The sequence below is a fragment of the Rutilus rutilus genome, assembly GCF_951802725.1.
Source record: "Rutilus rutilus genome assembly, chromosome: 1".
Classification (NCBI taxonomy): domain Eukaryota; kingdom Metazoa; phylum Chordata; class Actinopteri; order Cypriniformes; family Leuciscidae; genus Rutilus; species Rutilus rutilus.
In genome coordinates, this window is record NC_140209.1 from 4,910,645 (window position 1) to 4,933,990 (window position 23,346).

At 37.5% G+C, this 23,346-nt stretch overlaps 2 protein-coding genes across 2 annotated transcripts in view; one reads left to right on the forward strand and one right to left on the reverse strand.

Annotated features, from left to right (window-relative positions):
• Nucleotides 1-596: 596 nt before the first annotated feature.
• Nucleotides 597-13,376, reverse strand: LOC311302074 (uncharacterized protein). The gene is made up of 4 exons (XM_084427653.1): nucleotides 13,207-13,376; nucleotides 7,288-7,365; nucleotides 5,632-5,869; nucleotides 597-3,626 (listed from the first exon to the last, which is right to left on the reverse strand). Exons 3-4 carry the CDS (start codon nucleotides 5,687-5,689, stop codon nucleotides 2,032-2,034), a joined length of 1,653 nt encoding a protein of 550 aa, XP_084283779.1. The 5' UTR covers nucleotides 5,690-5,869; nucleotides 7,288-7,365; nucleotides 13,207-13,376; the 3' UTR covers nucleotides 597-2,031.
• A 144-nt stretch (nucleotides 13,377-13,520) lies between these two features.
• Nucleotides 13,521-23,346, forward strand: part of LOC311299350 (uncharacterized protein) — a 117,128-nt gene continuing 107,302 nt past the window's right edge. Inside the window, exon 1 of the mRNA XM_084422867.1 lies at nucleotides 13,521-13,656. The gene's annotated coding sequence lies outside the window, so the exon portion shown is untranslated. The remainder of the gene's footprint in view (nucleotides 13,657-23,346) is intronic.

Genomic DNA, 23,346 nt, shown 5'->3' on the forward strand with positions numbered 1-23,346 from the left:
AAAAAATATTTTTGCAATTTAGTTATTTCAACTTATTTTGTGAGTAAAGATAACTAGATTGTCCACACATCAAGAAATTTTAAGTTTTCTTGTCCTCAACTAGACTGAAAGTTGAATGAACAACTTAAATAGTTATTTTAACTCAAAAATGTATGTTTAAACAACTGCACTAGATTATCTGTTGAATTAACAAGTATAATTGTTATTTTAACTTATAAATGTAAGTTGAAACAACTGCACTAAATTTTCTGCTGGTTTTACTAGCTTCAGTTAAACTCTAATGCTTTAAAAGAAGTAAATTTACTTTGTAAACTAAACTTAGTAAACTAAATTTATCTATATATCTTGCTGTCTGGTAGACTGCATTAAAACCTAAACTTCAATTTTATTTTAGTTTTTACATTAAAAACATTACTGTTAATTACAATTATGAGCACAGATTAATTAAATTACACTAAAAATTAAATCCACGGGTGGATTTGAGCGATTCATGAAAATGAACCTCTCAAGATGATTCGGTGAATCATTTTTTTTCTCTGAGAATTTTCGAGAAAAGCCCGTGGAAACCAGATGATTTTCCATGTTGGACCTTACGCGTCTTCAGAAGGAGTGATACAGAGCAAGTGTGACATTTTATGTTGTGAAAGTGGAAGTTTAGTTCGTTTTAGAATTATATTATCCATTTCGAGTCAAGAGTGTTTTTGCACATAGAAGATTCGCTGAATTTTTTTTTTTTTACTTCCTTGTGTTCAAGCTTCAGTCAAGTAGAGTAAAAGCTGCTCGTTCACCAACCGGACTAAACTGGATTTGTTTGTTTTTTTACCTCAGTTTCATCTCAGTTGCAGAGCGCCAGATATATGTAAGTTTTCACCACAATCTTTGAATTTAAAAAAAGTAACTGTCAAATTGAATCGAAATGGGTGATATAAATAGCAAGTAATACATCTGTGGTTTGAAATGTCACGGTTTTCATTATTAGCCTACTATTCAGTGTATGGATATTGCCGGTGTGGTGAATTATCCGGTCACTTTGGTGTGTTGAGTCCGGGCTTAGGACCCAAGCAATCTGATTGGTTCAAAGCATGTTTTATGGGTAATCGCTTTAGTGCCTGGGCCCAGTTTTTCAAAAAATTTAATCTGAATCAAATTTGATCCGGATTTGGAAATCCCATGTTTTGCTATCCATGATCACCTGATCCATTTTACTTTTATGCCAGTTTTTTAAAGGAACCTTGGATTGGACCAACAGTGTAGCCTACTGGCTTAGCAAAGAACAACAGTTGGCAAAATACCGGTGGCCTCAAATAACCATTGTTTATTTAAATTTTAAGACACAGAAACACTGTAATAAACAGAAACATTTTACTTTCCTTATTTTGTTATAATGTTAAATTGTAGATTTTTTTTGTTTTACCATATCTCATTAGATGTGACATGCTTCATATATGCTTCAAATATGAAGAAATGTATATATCATCAGTAAACATTGATTTTGGGATCATTCACTTAAAAAAAAACAAAAAAACTCTCTGGTTTTATTTGGTTCGAAAAATCACAACTGAATCCAACCTTCTGATGGTATCAGGATAATCCTGTTTTTTTGGATCAAATAGATCCCAAACCGAGTTCAAAGTTCTGAAAAACCCAAAGGGCAGGTTTGATCCAGATCAAATTTAAGATCGGATTACATGATCTGATCTTAGTTCAGAATCCCTCTTTTGCTTTTGAAAAACCCATTTCCAAGATTTGATCCAATCCGTGATCCGAAATCCCACTGGATTACTTTTGAAAAACTTGGCCCAGAAGGGTGGATTCAGTTGTGATTTTTTTAACCAAATAAAACCAGAGAGTTTTTTTTTTTTTTTAAGTGAATGATCCCAAAATCAATGTATGTGTGGTGATGGTTTTAATAGCCGTGAGTCTCGGGCTGGTTTGTCTTCTTCTGTTGATTATCATCATACTGTGATATTTCATGATCACAGCAGAGAGAGACGAGAAGAAGAGTTACAGGAACACAGCTGAAGAGTTTGATCAAACTAAATACTGCATATGTGGTTTCTCCACTGCATGGATCTTCATGTGTTGCTTCAGATGACTTTTAATAGAGAAACTCTTCCCACACTGATCACACGTGTGTGGCTTCTCTCCAGTGTGGATCCTCTCATGTGTTTTCAGAGATGATGACCGACTGAATCTCTTGTCACAGTGTGAACACTTGTAAGGTTTTTCTCCAGTGTGAATCATCTCATGTGTTTTCAGAGATGATGAAAAACTGAATCTCTTGTCACAGTGTGAACACCTGTAAGGTTTTTCTCCAGTGTGGATCCTCTCATGTGTTTTAAGAGATGATGGATGACTGAATCTCTTGTCACAGTGTGAACACTTGTAAGGTTTTTCTCCAGTGTGAATTCTCTGGTGCAGTTTTAAACCGTCCGCTGTAGTGAAAGTCTTCTCACACTCAAAGCACATGTACTCTCTCACACCAGTGTGAGTTTTCTCATGTCTATGTAAAGATTGCAGCTGTGAAAAACTCTTTCCACACACAGAACATGAATGCGGCTTCTCCTTTGTATGAACTCTCAGGTGTCTCTTCAGGTCTGATGGACTAATAAATGTTTTGCCACATTGATCACATGAGAACGGCTTCACTCCAGTGTGGATCCTCTCATGTGTTTTCAGAGATGATGACCGACTGAATCTCTTGTCACAGTGTGAACACTTGTAAGGTTTTTCTCCAGTGTGGATCATCTCATGTGTTTTCAGATGTCCTGAAAAACTGAATCTCTTGTCACAGTGTGAACACTTGTAAGGTTTTTCTCCAGTGTGAATTCTCTGGTGCTGTTTTAAACCGTCCGCTGTAGTGAAAGTCTTCTGACACTCAAAGCACATGTACTCTCTCACACCAGTGTGAGTTTTCTCATGTTTATGTAAATTAGACAGCAGTGAAAAACTCTTTCCACACACAGAACATGAATGTGGCTTCTCCTTCGTATGAACTGCCAGGTGTGTCTTCAGGGCTGATGCACTAATAAATGGTTTGCCACACTGATCACATGAGAACGGCTTCTCTCCGGTGTGGATCATCATGTGTTCTTTAAGATATCGTTTGCATGAGAATCTCTTTCCACATTGATCACATGAGAACGGCTTCTCTCCAGTGTGGATCCTCATGTGCATCTCAAGTATTCGTTTGGTTGTGAGACTCTTTCCACACTGAGTGCAGGTGAAAGATTTCTTGTCTTTTCTTTTCTTTAAAAATTTATTTTTAGTCTTTGAGCGACTCAAAGGTTTTTCTCCAGGTTGGACATGATGTTCCTCCTTCACTTCACTCAGTTCTTCTCTCTCCTCCTCCACTTCACTCAGTTCTTCACTCTCCTCCTTCACTTCACTCAGTTCTTCACTCTCCTCCTTCACTTCACTCAGTTCTTCACTCTCCTCCTTCACTTCACTCAGTTCTTCACTCTCCTCCTTCACTACACTCAGTTCTTCACTCTCCTCCTTCACTTCACTCAGTTCTTCACTCTCCTCCTTCACTTCACTCAGTTCTTCACTCTCCTCCTTCACTTCACTCAGTTCTTCACTCTCCTCCTTCACTTCACTCAGTTCTTCACTCTCTTCCATCGGGTCTGACATGAAAGAGAAAAAGACATTTCATTTTCAGTGCATCAAAATAATTCCAAGAGAGAAATATAAAGTGAAAGGACATGAAAGTGAGCCCTGATGTAGGGTAGAGTGGGGTAAAACGCCCCCCACCTGTTTTTCCCAAAACAACCACTAAAAGTAGTCAATATACATTTTTACTGTTGCTATGCACTACGTTGATAATGGGGATATACAAATCTCTATGGAGAAGCTGACACCAGCGACACATTTGAAGAGAAGAGGATTACAGGGTAAATGCTATAATTTTCAGATATTAGTAAACAAGTGTTTAAGAGAATATTGTTCTGCAGGATATCACAGTGATGTATGATAGATGAATAGTGAAGTCTGTAGTTTGAGATCATATGTTATTTATAAGGAATATTATTATCTTAAAAATTTTTAAAAAAAAATTTAAAAGTCATAGCTTGTGGGGTAAAACGCCCCCCTGGGGGCATAGTTTGTCTCTATCATAATTACTATAATAAAATATTTCTGTCTATCAAATCCTTTGTTTTACACTTAATGCAGTATAACTAGGTGGTAAAATCTAAATATTTGAACAAAACATAAAAAAAATTACCTCAAGTGAACATTAACTAGCTAGCTTGCTAGCACAGTTAGCTCACTGTTGGAAGGTAGTTAAATTTGGCTATTTTGGACATTGCTGAAATAAATAAATAAATATATATATATATATATATATATATATATATATATATATGTTTATACATTACTTGCCTTTTACTTTTAGAGATTAAAAACTATTTTCTATTAATTTTGCTGTTGATCTATGAAGCAAACTGGTTTGTAAGAAAGCCACCGCTGTGGCAAAACGCCCCCTTTGTACAAAAATATTTTCGGTCAAAATGCTAATTAATTATGAAGGCTGAGCAATTTCAATATTTGGTGAATAACTCCTGCCATAGTCACTCAAAACCGGGATGGCAATTCTAGTCACATTTATGTTTTGTTTCACTGTAATGTCACATTTTCCTTAAGGGGGGCGTTTTCCCCCACTCTACCCTAATAGTAGAAAGAAGGGGAGTAACGGTTCACAAAATTCACGGTTCCGTTCAATACGATACTGTTACACCTGCCTGTTTACCCTTGCTGTTTACCGCACTTTTTTCACTGCAGCGGCCTACTCTCGACTACATTTCAGGCGAGGCGAGGCGCATCTCAAACAAGCCTTTTCTTAATCCATTGTCTCAGTTTTTACACAAACTGTAGCATTGACTGTGTTCATCAACCCTGTTACCAAAGTTACTGTAAGAAGAATCTCTATAACTATGAATAACTTGTATGATATTTGACTAATACAACTTTATCAGTTACTTGGTGTTTACTGATTACTCTTAAAGGGATACTTCACTTTAAAATGAAAATGCTGTCATCATTTACTCACCCTTAAGTTGTTTCAAACCTGTATGAATTTCTTTCTTCTGCTGCACAGAAAGATAGATATTTTGAAGAAAGTCAGTAACCAAACAGTTAACTGGAACCATTGACTTCCATAGTAGGAAAAAAAAAGTACTATGGAAGTCAGTGGTTCCAGTTAACTGTTTGGTTACTGACATTCTTCAAAATATCTTCCTATGTGTTCAGCAGAAGAAAGAAATTCATACAGGTTTGAAACAACTTGAGGAAGAGTAAATGCTGACAGAATTTTCATTTTAAAGTGAAGTATCCCTTTAAAAATATATATTTTGTAAACTATGTTGAAAATACAAAAATTCTGGTAATGTTATTGCAAATTGGGAACCAGATATAAAATAAATGTAAAATAAAACAGTTAAAATAGTATTTAGCTTGATCTGATCTAAAAATGCCTCAAACCTCCCTTTACTGACCACTTGTTGAAAATAAACCCAGAACATCCTGTACCGTTTCATAGTTGAACTGTTTATCTAAATGTGATGAAGTGCTTGAATGTTTCTAACATGAATGTTCTTCAGCATCATGAATGAATGAAGAATAAACACCAACCTCTTTGTTCTTCAGGATCTTCAGTGTGTTTCATTCTGCAGGGTTCTGGATCACTCATGTTCTCTCTGTCCTCTTTAATAAACTCAGTCTTTGCAGATTTCAGCTCTTCCTGATGCTCTGATGCTCGTCTTCACTTGCAGCTGATGGGAATTTACAGCATTTATTGGAGAATTGCAGTGGGCGGAGCTTCGCTGATGATGTAATTACAGTGGGAGGAGCTTCACTGATGATGTGACTGCTGTGGGAGGAGCTTCACTTATGAAGTATTCCAGCGTGGGAACAGTTAAAATCATAAACACATAAATAAACATGCATATAGTAGGGCTGCACAAAAAAAATCGAGATTATCGAAATATCGCAAATGTATATCACGATATATTCTGTTCTGATCATTCTGTTGTTAAATAAACCTAATGTAGGATAACCTAAAACTCTAAACCCCGAGGTTTACACTGATGTTAAAATAACACATTATGCGACAGTAAAACACTGATGCTCACTCTCAGAAGTTGTAGGGATGTTTTCTTGTCACAAAAAGAATGTGAAACGCGCATGTAGGCTATATAATAGATCATTTAATTTAATTTTACACACTTTAAGCTTTCTCGTATCGCATGTCGCATTATTTAATGAGTTATTGCATATCGCATTTTTCTTCAATATCGTGCAGCCCTAGCATATAATAGCCAACAAATCCCCTCAGTCTGCTGACACCAATGAAATGAGCTTTAAGTGACAATTTTCAGGAGATCGGAAGACATCAGCATAATAAATGAGGTGAAAACAGTAACTATTGTCATGAAATAAAGAGTGTTTTCAGCAGATCTGTTAATATTGATGAGCCTCAGACTATCAACACTCATTCAACAAGCCATTCAGGATCATCAGCAGATCATCTCACTTTATTCTGAGTGTTTGCTGTTAGAAACACATTATTTGAGTCAGGATACATGACAAAAGCCTGTAAAACTGCTCTACTGAAAGAAAATATTGTAATTTCTCACAATATGACATGGATAAAACATCAATAACACAAAAACAATCACTAATGACACTCATCTTCATCAACCACTACAAAGAATAGTTACAGCAGCATAATATGTCCACATTAAGTTTGATCTTATACACTGATGGGATCACTATAGTAGTTAGTAAGTAGTTAGTTCATTTAAAAAAAAAAATTATATGCGCGCAGAAACTGAAAATGATCATAAAACTTTCAAAATAAAGAGCACCACAAGCACTATTCTTCCAAGAGTAAAACGGGATTCATATTTATTAGTATTGCTTTAATGTCTCACGTGGCTCATCTTAGGCTCAATGTAAAGCATTAGCAGTCTCTGTTCCAGTATGACACTTGAGATCGATTCACATTAATTCCCTTCACAGATCTTAAACTTTGACTTTTGACTTGACGAGACAATCACACAAACGAACACAAAATCGCTCAGGTCTGAATGAACTCAACATATTCTCCTCATGCTCGCTGCTGCTGCACTAAATGTTTATTTCAGAAGGAAGACGCCAGAAAGACGCACAAGTATCGCTGTGATCGATGAAAACAATACAGAAATGAGCCTGTCGCTTAATCAAAGTGTATGAAGTGTGTGTGATGGTTGTGTAAATATGAGAAATACCGTGAACGGCTCTCCTCACCTCAGAAGACTCGACGCTGAAACTCTCAATGAGAGAAGAGAGACGGCGCGAGCGAGCGGTGACGTCATCGGCCGCCACCTGTAGGAGAGGGGGTTCAGCAACAAGAAGTGGGAGCTAAGCTTACAAGTATACAGTCGTTTTAGTAATGTTTATTTGTTTATAGCTGGAGATTTTAATGAAACCCCTGACGATGCACAAGATAGATTTCCTATAAGAACTACCTCTAATTCACATGATAATATTATTTTATGGTTGTGTGGAAATCTTTCAGTGGCAGATGCTTGGCGTTTCTTTAACTCTGGTTGTAGAGGCTTTACTTGGTCCAACAAATCTGGATCGCTTAAAGCTAGAATTGATCTTTTTCTCATTTCTCATGCTATTTTGAAAATTGTCCATACTGTTAATCATCAATTTGCCCCGTTTACTGACCACATGTTAATTTCTTTGAATCTTGCACAATACAGTAAGTTAAATAGAACAAGGGGTTACTGGAAATTTAACAGTTGTCTTTTGGAAGACGCCAATTTTAATGATATTGTAATTCATCTGGGTAATTCTATGTTTAGTAATACTGAAAACGACCCTGGCTCTAGCTGGGAGTTTTTAAATTTAGAGTTAGAGACCTTGCTGTTAATAGAAGTAAGCAAATTAAAAGAGGGAAAAAAACATTACAGAAGTAGAACTCATTCATAGATTAAGTGTGTTAATGCAGAAGGAAAATCCCAGTAAAGAGGATGAGGTAGAAATGAGCACATGTCATTTGCAAATTGAAAATATGTACACAGAGATTGTTAAAGGTGCTTTTATACACTCTAGAGCAAAATGGATCGAGAAGGGTGAAAGAAGCACTAATTACTTTTTTGTTCTTGAAAAAAGAAATCGTAAAAAAAGACATCTCTCTCTGCCTTAAACGTTAATAGTGTTTTATGTACAGATTTTCTTTTGAGTATTCATGATAAGATTTCAGGTATTAAGGATGACTTTAAGCAACTTTGTGATTCTGATATCTCTATAGTTGAAATGGAGGATGCACTGAAATCTATGAAGAGGGGAAAATCTCCAGGTACTGATGGCTTGTCTGTTGAATTTTATTTACATTTTTGGGACATCTTAAAGCAACCTCTACATAGTTTGTTTAAAGACTGTATTAAAAAAGGAGAGATGACTCCCTCAATGAAGCAGGGTCTTATTTCCTTGATCCCCAAAACTGATAAAGACCCGCTTTTAATTGAAAACCGGAGACCTATATCACTGTTAAATGTCGATTATAAATTACTTGCTTTAATTTTTGGCAGTTCGTTTAAAATCTGGCCTTAATAGTGTAATTGGCGAAACACAAAATGGATTTATGAAAAATAGGCATATTAGCTCTAACATAAGATTAGTTCTTGAACTTATTGATTATTCATAGAATATTGATTCAGAAGCTATTATAATGTTTTTGGATTTTTATAAAGCATTTGACTCTTTAGAACACCAATTTTTGCTTAAATCTCTTAGTCTTTTTGGTTTTGGATGTACATTTATCAATATGGTTAATAATGACATTAACTCTTCAGTTTTGGTTGGCTTTCAGGAGTGCGCCAAGGTTGCCCCATTTCCCCATTTTTTTTTTTTTCTGTTAGCTGTTGAATTGTTATCAATTGTTATTTCACAAAATCTATTATTCATTCTTTCTCCGAAGCTTCAGGCTTATTTTCTCATAATTATTGCTTTCTCATACAATCGAAAATGGTTCATTACTCGAAGCTTCATTCAGATATAAATTGCAGCACCATCTCATGGTGAAGTAAATGTAATGCAACAAAGCTGACAACCATAAAATGCAAGTAGGTTTATATGTTAACGCCCCGTTTATGACGTGTTTATCAAAGCTGAAACAGTGTTAGTGCTGTGAAACTCATTTATGTAGGTGATTTTTACAGATACTGATGAATTCCATGTGTTCACCTTGATAATAAAACATTAAGCATGATGAGTGTGTGTGTGTAATTATTTCTTTAGACAAGGACAGAAGATCAGACCAGCTTAAAAAAAGTTGGAGACCATCACAGAAATTCTAATGGTTTCTATTAAAATACCAATAGGAACCATTGGCTTTTACCATTTAAACCACTACAGAATAATTTTTTGTAGTGTTTTTGGGACATATTCCATTAGGATTTAATGCCCCCACCAATACAACCCAACACATATCAGTAGAGACTCACAGAGACCACTATAATTCCCATTACAACCAATAAAATTCCCATGAAAACCATAAAATCCAATAGAATTTCTGTAATGGTTTCTATAGTTTTTTTTTAGCAGGGCAGTATCATGTATGAAAGCTTTATCTTGTTTAGCTGTGGGAAGCAGAACTCTATAACTTGTTAACTGGTCTCGCATCTCTCACGGAGGAGCGGGAATTTTCTTAGCAATGGTAAAACGCACATCAACCGATCACTTGTTTAGCGTTCATGTAAACACTACATTCAGATTCACCGATCGGAATGAATTCAGTTAGATTGAAATAAAAGGTGTGCATGTAAATAATGAATGGCGACCGCAGAATGCAAAAGCTGAATCCCGTACATTTTGAACGATCTCGCCCGGCGGACAAGTCCGGGAAAAGGAGGATGGTAAGCCCTACTACTCAGCTTTCTCCTACTATTCAGCTTTCTCCACAGAACAAGAGCCTGCTAGCTTAGCTTCCAAAGAAAGACGGCTGACACTGTGTACATTCTGTGAGTGAGATCCCACCCTCTATGGGTGGGCTGAAAACATGCGGGACAACCCCTACTACTGGCTGTAGCCTTTAGCCTCTGGCCAGAAAATCCTCCAATGATGCAAAATGACGATTTTTGCGTCATCGGAGGATTTTTTCCAGACAAAAAATACATAAATCTCTCGTCTCAGGGGGATATGAGGGTGGAAAGCATGGTAATTTGAAAATATCCACATATGGGTACAGTTGAGACAAAAAGCACCTTATTTTTATGAGCTAATTGTGGAAAATATAAACTACTTGTGGGTATTATTGATTGATAATATCTTAGTCTACAAGCTAATGAAATGTCATGTGGCATGTCATGTGGAAATTCACTTCTTTTCAGTATCTATTTTTGTGTGAAAAATCAAAACGCAAAAAGTGTCTCAACTGTACCCAGTCTACCCTACACGAGTTTGTGTAATAGGTGAAATTACTGTCACACAACAGCCAACAGCTTTTCCCACTTCTTCAGTCAAGGAGTTTTAATGTCGCATATGATCAGCTCCGTGGATCTAACAATCTATAGAGCATTATATTTTTAAATATTAAATACCTGTATTACAATGTATTGCAAAAGAGGGATTCTGAACTAAGATCAGATCATGTAATCCGATCTTAAATTTGATCTGGATCAAACCTGCCCTTTAGGTTTTTCAGAACTTTGAACTCGGTTTGGGATCTATTTGATGCAAAAAAACAGGATTATCCTGATCCCATCAGAAGGGTGGATTCAGTTGTGATTTTTTTTAAACCAAATAAAACCAGAGAGTTTTTTTTTTTAAGTGAATGATCCCAAAATCAATGATCACAGTGATCCAATCCAAGAATTACCAGTTTTACCAAGAATTACCAATCCAAGAATTACCAGTTTAAAAAACTGGCATGAAAGTAAACTGGATCAGGTGATCCTGGATAGTAAAACATGGGATTTCCAAATCCGGATCAATTTGATCCAGATTACATTTTTTGGAAAAAACTGGGCCCTGATGGGATCAGGATAATCCTGTTTTTTTTTGGATCAAATAGATCCCAAACCGAGTTCAAAGTTCTGAAAAACCCAAAGGGCAGGTTTGATCCAGATCAAATGTAAGATCGGATTACATGATCTGATTTTAGTTCAGAATCCCTCTTTTGCTTTTGAAAAACCCATTTCCAAGATTTGATCCAATCCGTGATCCGAAATCCCACTGGATTACTTTTGAAAAACTGGGCCTAGAAGATATATAAACAAACAACAAAAAGAACATTACCAAAATGTATATTACTAATGTGAGAAAAATTATAATGGTAAACAAATTAATTAACAAAATTACCACTACTGAAAGCAAACTAATGTAGCTCCAACAATGCCTTTACTATAGTCTTAGGATGCTACAGAATATACTGAGCCGGACTTTACAGGCCAAAACACTTTTCAGATTAAGCAGTGGAGGTGATCCTCCTCTGCTTATTCTGACTATTTTGTGCTTTTACTTGAAAAAGTTCCTTTCACCTTTAGTAATTGGAGTCACTTCAGTTCTAAAATAATAATAATAATGGAAGGCTACTAGTAAAGCTGAATCTGTGTGGCCCTGATTGGCTGCGGGGGCATAGATATCATGTCTTATGGCGCAGTCACTTCCGGCATCACAGTTCGGCCATCTTGTCACAGTGAAGCTGTGAATTAAGGTGATTGATCAGCATGCACACAAATCCTCTTATCTCGCTGAAATCTTGACGGATTTACAAACGGTTTGGTTTCTTACAAACGTTATTAACGTGGCTATAATTCCGAATGCTTGAACATGTATGTTATAATTATTCATATGTATGCAGTGTATGTATAGTGTCATAACTACATCTCTGACGTTTATAACTAACCAAAACGTTTGAAAATCGGTAGAAAATTTAGCAAGTTATGGTTATATAAAAGTACATGCACCATTAAACAAGTGAGTGAGAACACTGTGGCAAGATGGCCGCCACGTGCGGACGTCGACCTCCATTGGCCAGCAGTGCGCACGAGACATCTAGCCCATAGACAGTAAAAGAAATGGACACAGCGACCCCATTGGATTCAACGGAGACAAAGTGAAGCCAATTAGAAACTCTTACTTCCTGGGGGTCGAGCGTACTGCGCAGACTCAAACTGAGCTTGACGACGTAGATGTGACGTGAGCAAAACGTCTGTCTTCTAGTAGCTGTGCCAAGAGAAATCTGAATCATTCCCTTCCGAGACTTCCAGAGACGGAGAGTGTGAGTAGGAGCTGTCTATGATTTTGGAGCAGGAGAAACTTTTAGTAGGTATTCTGATTAATTACTTTGTCATTTTGCCTCCACGTCCTCCCGATTGCCCGCGAGCTTCTCCTCCTGTCCATATGGTAATTTCCTACTGTGCGACAGAGAGTCGCGTGGCTATGACGCAATCGTTAGCCTATTTTTACAAAAATTGCTTCTACGGGGCCATAACGTAAGATACAAGGTAATGAAGCCTTTTATACATTTTCGTGTTTCTTTAGAAATAAATAATGGACAAATGGAGTCTTTAAACGCCTCAGATGTGAAGTTATTCGCTGTCAAAGTGACGCCAAAATGAATGGGAGTCAATGGGATGCTAACAGCAGGCGGGGGTCCGCTAGCCAATGGCGGCGCCCGGGGGTACCTTCAAAATAATAGAAATCCATGCCCCCCTGATCTAGCCTTTATGATATCTATGTGCGGGGGTGTCCCGTACGCGCGTGCGTTGGCGGCCGATGACGTCACCGCTCGCTCGCGCCGTCTCTTCAAGATGCGGAACGGCTCCGCTGCGTGACAGCTCCGTGTTCCGTCGTCCGTCAATACCCACCAGGTCCGGATTTGTTGCGGAACGGCTGCGGTCATGACTTACAGCTGACTTCACGAGGCCCCATGTAATCTCGCGAATTCTGGTGTGATCGCGCGATATGTAATAAATTGATGTCTAAAATCCTTATTCTATTTATAACTTTACTCAAATTTAATATTTCATTAACGTTACAATAATATCTGTAAATAAAGTTCTTCATGCTAATCAAACAATCCTGCAATGGCTACTTAATTAAAAATTTGAATGTGTTTTTAACCTGTATAGCTATATAACTCCTCATTACGAGTACATAACTAGCTATTTGCTTTCTATCTTTATTTCTTGGACAAAAATAGTGACTTACCATCCACACCAATCACTTCTGCTATAGTTTTCCACGCCGCATCCTTTTTAATGTTGTCCTTATAAAAAGGATGTGAGGGGTCATAGATGATGGGTTGATTCTGTACCTCAATAATCAGCATGTCTTCATCCATCGTGTCAACGGGGTTAAAACGTCAACAAGCCTGTCTCCGCCCATTATGACGTTTTCAATGTGTAGTGTAGGGAAATATGAGCGCGGTGTATTTTATTTTGAAAATTAAACGGATCTTTTATTTTGTTTCTGGCTGTTCTGTTTTGTCACTCGACTTCCTGTCATGCGTACTCTGCCCTGTAGTGCTGCGGAGCGGGAACGCAGCTGTACCGCATTCAGTGGAAATACACTCATTGACTTTAATGGAAACCTATTGACTCCGCCGCCGTGCCGGAACCGTAACGCAGCCGGTGGAAATTGGGGGAAGCGTCTTCTGAGGTAAGGACAGCAGTTCACGGTATTTCTCATATTTACACAACCATCACACACACTTTATACAGGTTGACTACGACAGGCTCATTTCTGTATTGTTTTCATCGATCGCAGCGATACTTGTGCGTCTTTTCTGGCGTCTTCCTTCTGAAATAAACATTTAGTGCAGCAGCAGCGAGCATGAGGAGAATATGTTGAGTTCATTCAGACCTGAGCGAGTTTGTGTTCGTTTGTGTGATTGTCTCGATGTTTGCAGTGAGAACTGTTACTGAATGTCCAAGTTAAAGTTTGAGATCTGTGAGGGGAATCGATCTCAACCCAGATAGCACACGTACGTCGGGCCGACGTTGGCCCGATGTGCAAAGTTCCATCGGCACGATATCGTCGCTCAGAGATCGTTTGCTCATCGGCAATATGTCGCCTCGACGTCGGCCTTTGATCGCAAAAAAGCTGTAAATCTTTTGGCAGCTCTGCATGGGTTTTATAGGTCGGACCTTTCCGGCTACTCCTTACATTTGACACCATGCGCTGCTTTCATTGACGCACGCACTTACGAACACACACACACACACACACACAGAGCGGAGATCGCGCTGCAACACTCACTCAGCAGCACATAAACTGTAGTCAACATTGCCCTGAGACTTAAATTGATAAAATAGCTTTGATACTGAACACATGCAACTTTCATCCCTCAAAATGGCCATATTCAAGAAAAAAAGTGGAGTAGTTTTACAGTTCCATCTTACCTCGCACTCTTTCAACGTTAAACTGATGGAATACATGCTCTGCTTCTGTGAACAGTAAACCCCGCCTTCTATGATTTGATTGGCTATCTATTTGGATGGTCGCTGTAAGGTAGACCAGCCTAAAATGTAACTTTTAAACCCTTTTTGCCATCCTAAAAACAGTCAAGAATAGCAAGAATTTCCAATATTGAATTTCCAGTTTGGCCATTCTAACTATTGACACACTATTGTTATTATTGACGTATAATTATAGGACTTGTCCCCCTCAATGTCTATGTACTATACAGCCCTGGAGTTACTTGACTTCCAATATGAAAAAAGTATGCTATACTGACATTGAAAAATATCTTCTTAATTTTGTGTGTAACTGTCTCTAGTATAATGAACAGACACAATTCAAGTTAAGACATTTTAATGACACCAGAAAGAACTCCAGGAGAAAAGGGATCAAAAAGGAACTGCAACAATGTAGAGAAGGATTCTTCCTGGCAACCTGTAACAGAGTGAAAAACAATGAGAAAAAGCAGTTAGGACTAAAGCTAAGAATAAAATTGTCATTACACTGGATAATATAATTAAAAATCTAACAACAATCAAAGGTACATCAGCTGGCAAACCATTTAATAGTTTAATAGGTTTAATAGTCTATTTAAAGGGAATGATTGTGGTGGGGAGTTTGCTCAAACTACGGCAGCGATACAGCGAATAGTTGTTCTAAAAGACGGCGCCGTCCGCGGAGCGCTTTCAAAGGTCAGTGAAAGCATACTGTCAGTTAAGTTGTTAATAGATGCTAACTGTTTCTCATGGGTTCGTATGGTATTTTAAACATTTACAGGGCTAAGTCTGTGATTTTATTGCCATCCGAATCCATAATGTCAGTGTTTTTTTCTCACCCAACCCGCGTACATTTCTGAATTGCTTCTTTTATAAAGAACACCGCTTTCTCATAACGCAGTGAAGCAGCCCCTGCACAAGTGAATAATTGATTCTCGAGCCATCGATATCAGCAGATTCAGCAGCATCGCCACGGGCAGCACTGGGTAACGTCACACGTAAGAAGGAATATCTTTAGCAGCTTTCTAAGGTATGGTTCGGGGAACACGCCTATAAATGGTATACCTTTAGTTAAGTTATACCATAAGAGTCTTCGTAGCACGCTAAGAGACAACGTTATCGGGAAACCCAGCCCAGGTGTTTATGATTGAGACACTGAATTAATTGGTTTTAAAAGTGTTTGAATTAATGATTCAATTGAGTATCTTTTTTTTAAAAATAGACTGGAACATGTTATTCCGATGTATGTTATCGTGATCTCCATTTTAAACAAAACAAAAACGATTTTAAACCAAATAGATTCTCAGTTTATCCTGAATTAGGGGCCGTTCACATATCGCGTCTAAAAACGTGTGGAAAGCACTTTCTCTTTCTTTCTACAAGCGCTTGCGCTCCCGTGGCGTCTGTCGTTGCTATGCAACCATGAACTGTGTTCTCCATGATGACGAGGAAGTATCAGCAAAGGATTAATTTATTTCTAGCCCTTGCATTAGCTTTACTACGAGATATATTTATGGAGATGAGAAATAAAAACTCGCCCTGTACAGCTATGATCAGCTGTTCGGCCGAGCTTTCCATGTTGTTACGGAAAGGCCAAAGCTAATCGGTTGGTTTTTGTCACATGACCTGCGGTGCGCTTGTGGCATTCTGAAAAGTTGAGAAGTTTTCATCTCGCTGTGGCATATGCGCGCCTGGAAAAACGAGCACGCTGCATTGCATCTATGTATGTGAAGTTTTAGCTCAAAATACCCAACAGATAATTTTTTACAGGATGTTTCGATTGTCATTTTTTTGGGGCTCAGAAAAAGGTGCAGTTTTAGTGTGTCTCCTTTAAATGCAAATGAGCTGCTGCTGCACGAGTTCGCGCTCAGAGGAACCAGAAGGACAATCTCAACAGAAATTCTCAGTAGCGGTGTTCATTTCAACTCTGAGTCGGACAGTAATGCCCACAGAGCCAGAGCATATATGCTGTATAGAGATAGAACAGGTATAGTTTAGTTTAAATATGGTTATAATTTATTTGTCATCTGCTTTTATCCACTATTAATACAAGCCTGCTGTGGCAGACCCTGTCCGAATGATGACCAAAATATACTGATGAGTTCAAGTGAAGTTTATTGTACATCACACAAAAGATGAAGCGTTAGTTTTACTCCAGAGAATCACTGTAAGAGCTGAATAAACACAGTATAAGAAGTGCGCATTAAAGTCTTATCCATAAACTCTCTCTCTCTCCCTTTCATTATCATCAACATACACAGCGAAGTACACAAAACACTCGTTACAACCAACAGTAAACAAATATTTACACACCTCTTCAGTGGGTGCTAAATAAACTGGTAAACCTTATGTCCGTAAAACGACTACATAAATGAGAGACATAAAGAATATTGGTGAAACTAAATGAACATTTATTGTACATACCTAGTTATGCAAAATTCTTTTTGCAATAAAAAATATTTACTAAGAAATTAAAATGTAAACAAAAAGGTAAGGTAACACTTCAATAAATAAAGTTTTAGTGCAGCTTCTTGTCTTTAATATTTACAGTCATTTTTTCAGTCACATAAATAATTACTGCTGCTTACTGCAGGTTACAAATAACATTTATCATTAATGAACCAATCTAAACAATATTCATAAATTAATGACAAAATAGTATGTGAGATTACATAAATTTTATGTACAACATAGTTTATCTGACATAGTTTATTTACACTATTTACTTTAAAATAGTTTAAATAGTTCAACCTTTTTTTAAGGTTGTTTTACTTCAAGTAAATTTAAATAATAATGATTTATGTGTTTTGCTTGTTTGTTTCTTTAAAACGTTGCAAGCCGTCACATGTATTTGCATGACATACATGAACATATGAAAATGTATACTACACACGATATTACGCCAATCATGGATAAATAAATACAGTAGATAGTAGGGATGCTCATTTCGATTAATTTTCCCGACTGACAACCGGCACTCTTTAATCGATTATTAACCATTAACTGATAAGATTCCAAATAAAAATGACGTGTATCTGTGACCCTTTAAAAAATTTTTTTTTTTTTTAAGGGTTTATTTTAACGTGCAAAGTGCAAACAGCAGCATACAGAACAGATCAACAACAGAACCTGGATTCAGTTTAAATGAAGCATTTCTTTTGCGCACCTGCAGCATTTCTGACAGTGAGAGAAAAACAGAACAAAATAATACAAATAAAAAACAAAATAGGCCTACACTAAATATATTTTTTAAACTTAAATAATTAACAAATTAAGATGACAAAAAGAAAACACTGAATCCGTTTGAACAAAGCTTTCAAAAACCGGATTTTTTTTTTCCTTTAGACTAAGATTTTTCGTTAAATAAAAATAGCCGCCCTACCTCAACACCTTGTCTAATTTTTATTTAAAAAAAGCAACATATCAATCAACGTGATGTGGGGTCAGTCTGGAGCGCAGCCTGTTGACAGTCAAACGCGAAGTGTATATTCGCATCGCGTTATTTACTCTAGATTACTCGCGGGATGTTTTTCTTGTTTTTCGCGTCACTCGCGAATAAAAATATACCGCGCAAAGGAGTGTGTCATCATCATCAACAACAACACAATTTCTTTCTGCCATCATTTTTCCGTCATGTCTGAAATAAATGATATTGCTGCTCTCATAGGCGTCGATTTCGGGGGGGACGGGGATACGTACCCACCAGATTTCGTCATGAGTCATTTTGTACCCACCACTTATAACTTCCGTCCATATTAATTTGACTTTTGGTTCGATTTTTTTTTTACCGTTTTCAGTGGTTGTGAGGAGCAATATGAGAGAGAAATTTGGTAATCATTGTCTGACCCAACAAAAAAACATTATAATATTCATTTTATTTTATTTTCCGTGTTCGCATTTATGAGGGAAAAACAACGTGTCAGTTCTCGTTACGGACGTGAGCGCTCTGAAAGCGGCACTAAAAGACTGCTTTAAAACTTTCACAGAGACCTCAAACAGAACAGCTGCCTTTCTTTAAAGTGAATTTCGTTTTGTATTAATTATATCTTAATTTTAATCAATGTTTCATGAACTAATGGATTTAATAAATAAGAAGTAGGCTAAATATAGCAGATAATCACAACATTGGAGGCGCCGGCGAGTTAACTGGAGTTCGTCTCATAAATGAACCGAAACTCAGCGTATACTGCACATTCACATTCACAGCGTATTTAGACACATTTAGACGCAGTCATAATCATTACTTTTACCGGTTCTTTGAGGCAAGCTTTAAGCGTGCGGTCGTGCGCTTGAGTGCGGCTATATTACGTAAACGCTCATTATCCTGTAGGCTATATAAGTAATTAAATTAATATAAAGGGGCGATTTGTCCACGAATGACTTAAATGAACAACTAGCCTACTAGTCGACTAGGAAAAAAAACCTTTAGTCGGAAGCAGCCCTTATTCCACATATTTTCGAACCAGGCAACAGGACATCTGTGTTGAGCGAGCGACCCTGCGGAAAGAGCGAGCGGAGCGGAATATTCAGAAATGCGCTCTCCACTCACGAGCTCTGATCGGAACAAACCCGAACCTCACTGTTTGCTGAACTTGTGCAGAAACATCAAAATATAACCAGCTTTTTAAAATGGTCTTTAAAACTAAACACTATTTTAGCATAAATTATGAGCTTATTGGCGATTTTTTTTTTAATAATTATTGACAAAATTAGAATATAGTAAAAGTGAAAATGCTTCTTCCGAATGCATCTCTGTCCCCAGCACATTTCAAACCAAACTGACGCCCATGGCTGCTCTGTACTTGTTGTGGAAGTCCCAAATACGGAGGAAAGCCAAACGCCGACGTGTCTGGGTTCACATCACCATCCAGAGGCGCACTCAACTCGGTGAATTTCACCTCTTCACGCGAATTTTCTGCTCGAGTTGAAATTTTTCAACTTGTCTTGCGTGGAAGACGCGATTGAGGCCATTATCGAGCTTTCGCGGCAAACGCGTCGCCCAATTCGCGTCTTTGCATTGACTTGTAATCTACTCGCGCAAATAATTAAATTCGCGTTTGGTGTGAACACGCCATTAGACCCGCGGCAGAAAACACCCTCTCCTATGGGACGGATCGATGTCCCGGGAATACACAGGTAACGTCTCGCTAGAGACGTGTGTGGTTGCGCGTGTCTACGCGCTCCGTGAGTTAATAAATATAAGCTATATAGTATTTTATTTTTAAACCATGCAGCAAACTAAAAAAAAAAGAAGCTTAAAAAAAACGTTTTAAACCGTTTAACTGATAGTATTAATCGGTCAAAATTTTTACTTTCGGGTAACGGTTAAACGGTCAATATGAGCATCCCTAGTAGATAGTGAATAACATTTTCAAGGATTTATTTTCAAATGTAATATTATTACATAGTGTTCTCCTCTCATCCACCTCACGCGACCAACTGATCTGTAATGCACGCGACCCAGGTTTTCCGTGCACGCTGTAATGGAAATTTTACATTTAGATGTGTTCTTTTACTTTTAGGTGTGTGCAACTTGTGTTAACGTTGAACATTTATTTTTACTCATAAGCATTTAAAGAAATATAATCATACAAGCTAAAGTACATTATTAAAGATATGTAACCAAGTTTTAGAAATGTATAAGTTAAGATAAACTTGCAGGGACAAAATGTTCTGGGTTAGAAGACTAAGTAACAAAGAGACCATGTGTACTTCAAGTGTGAAAAGTATGTGCGCAGCTTTGATAGAAATAGAGATAAGCAAAATGTGTGAAAAAGCTGCAGCTAAAAACAGGAAACTTTTGCAGACGTGATATTGTTCTGTCTAGATAGACAGAGATCTCGAACAAAGACGTGTTGCCTTTTAAGGTAAACCGAGGCGATCTTTTGAGACAGACCAGGATGTGTTAAGGGTATATAAGCTGGGCAAAAAGGAGAAGTCAGCGCTTCTCATATCAGACTCTGACGAGTCCGTTGGAAAACAGCGTCTAGTTAAAATGTAACCTGAGAACAACACGCGTATCTGAGGAACAGCCAGTCACAGGATTTTTGACTGTTAGTGAGGTAAAATGTTTTCAGTTTTGTTTCAATTCGTTTATATCACATCTGTGACCCCCACTGGAGCTACCGCTGGGCTGCGGATCTGACATATCACCAGGGGCGTCATGCAAGCCAAAATTTTCGGGGGGCACAATCTGAGACGTTGCAATTGTTTTCTGACGGGTGATATGGATCATGTTAGGAGGGGTCAGGGGGTTTCTCCCCCTGAAAATGTTTAAATTCTGGCTGCTAAACATACCATTTCAATGCAGTTTGGGAGGGACAGTAATACCTTAACGGAGCTAGCAGCAACCCTCCTCTATCTGAGGACTAAGTTAAAGTATCATTGTAAGTTTATGTAAAAGACAGGTTGATGAAAGAACTGTAAGCTCAAATTCAAAAGCTTTTGAAGTCTACTTCATTAAAGCATGTTTACACACACACTTACTGTACACTTAGGCCTACTACACATGATTTTAAAAACAGTACCATTGCAGTTTTTATGTTATGATTTTAAATTGGTATGTGACCTAAGAACGATCTTACATTAAAGGTACATAAAGGTGCTGAGGTCTGACTTTGTGGTGCTCTGAAATTAAGTTATTTTAATATTAATATGTGATGAAGGACTTTGAAAGAAGTTTGACAGATTTCAGTGCTGAATAAGGTTAACACTACCCCGTTTATTTGAAAATGGTTCATATTTGACAGAAATGTAAAAAAGTAATCAAATCAAATGTAATATGTAACATTACTTTAGTAAAATCATTGAAATACTGTAGTTACACTGCTCATTATTATATTTTAAATAAGGAACAGATGTTTCAAAACCGATCAGATAACGTTACTATGGCTTTGTATGGCAGTAACGTTAGCCAACTAGTTTACGGTTAGACTAGGCTAGCTATCGATAACGTTACACTGACACAACTTAAGTTAATGCTCTGAATTCGCAGCTAATATCAAATCTATAACTTTTTGATTTCCAGGTCAACCACAAATAATCCCACTACCTTTTAATATCATCCGATAACTAATTCAATGCCGATTTGTTGCTTTGCCCACTTACCACTTCAAGACCATCTGTAAAACATTGCCAGCTCAACGTGCGAGACGAGTGAGTTGCTTGAACATACACAGCAAAGATTCTAGAGCGCTACGCGCGATTTGATACACAGACACCATATTAGGAAAAAGGGGCGGGCTGATGCTGACCGATTTATTACACATTCAGAAGAATACATTTGAGTCGTTATAGGCTCTGGTATATTATGGGGCATAAATGGGCATGACGCCACTGCATATCACGGTACTGTTTGAATAGACTCTGCTGCACGCCGGAGTATTTTTGTGTGTAACACAATGTAGCGTCAGGTTAGAAAGCAAATGCTGATTGGTCATTTACTGTGTCTGTCAGATGTCTGCTTCACTTGTGAGTGGCTTGTTTTACGGTGCTGGGCGGAGCAGAGCGAGTGTATTCAGTTCATTCACACTCGCTCTGTTCGCGTCAGTGGAAAAAAGCGCTAATGCACAGTCACAAACTGTTTTGAAATGTATCGCCCAAACGGAAAGATTTATCGGCCGATGCCGATATCTAAAAAATTCCAAATATCGGCCGATATATCGGTCGACCACTAATTATGAACACAGTATAAGAGTCCTCCAGGCTACTAATGTACATGTGGTAGGATAGCCAGAAGCTGACCATATACATGGCCTTGTTATTCAATGTATCATATTCATATATCATGTAAGGCAGGGGTCACCAACCTTTTTGAATCTGAGAGCTACTTCATGGGTACTGAGTCAGTTTGCCTTTACTTATACATTATTAATAATACTCATCTATGTGAAGACACTAATCACGTAAATGATATCTCACAATAATTAGCAATAATTATCACTTACATCACTACATTTCATAGGACTAGCCTTTTTCACTAGCCACTGACAAACCCTTTTAACAAATCATGAACTATGTTGTTTCAAAAAGTTATCAATTATGTAATGTTAGAAAAATCAACTTGCATGTTTTTAAATAAATCTTGTCACATTTTGAACTAATGACCAAATTGGCAGCATTTTTAATTCCTACTACTTCCAATTCCTCACACACATACATACACCAAACAAACTTTCCGTGATATAATCTTTCATAAGTTCGGAAAGGTTGAAGCGAATTACAAGGACATTCACAGGCTTCATTGCACAGGATGCGCTATGAAAGACGCGCGCTTTGTTTGATGTTACGTTACACTTGAAGCGTGCTGTCTCGCCTTTCGGTATTTTCCTTACAAATGCTCTACGAAGTCATCATTTAGGCCCTATGTGGTTTGGAATGCAGTGGACTTGTATATTTAAAATATGAACCTCACTAACAGAGGCTGCTTTCAATTTCAAATGCTGACGCGCGTTTTGTTTGTGTAGATTGCTCGCGCATGCGGCTGTGCGACTCCGTGTAAGTGGTTTAATATACTTGTGCAAAATTAACGTAAACGCAGCCAGTTATGTCTTAAGGGATTAAGACATATTATTTGAAGTTATATTAGTTTAAAATTCTTAACATACAACTGTTTTAATTTTTTTTTTTTAATTTGTACATTTTTGTTTTAAAAAAAGTACTAAATTACCGATGTAAACTAATGAATTAATAGGGAGGGGAGGGGGGAGGAGTAGATAAAGAATCGTTCTGCAATCGGATTCGGATCGTGAGGTGAATCCCCACCCCTTGTCATTTACATACTGTGAATCGTTTTTTTAAATCGAGAATCGGTTTTGAATCGAATCTTGAGCCTAAAAATCGATATTGAATCGAATCGTGACATTTTCTGAATCGTGCACCCCTAATGATGGTT

What these genes read in the sequence shown, in the direction of transcription:
- LOC311302074 (XM_084427653.1), bottom strand. Translation starts at nt 5,689, where the DNA reads ATGAGTGATCCAGAACCCTGCAGAATGAAACACACTGAAGATCCTGAA. An exon ending in AGATCCTGAAGAACAAAGAG is followed by an intron (nt 3,627 to 5,631) that starts GTTGGTGTTTAT and finishes CTTTCATGTCAG; the next exon opens with ACCCGATGGAAGAGAGTGAA.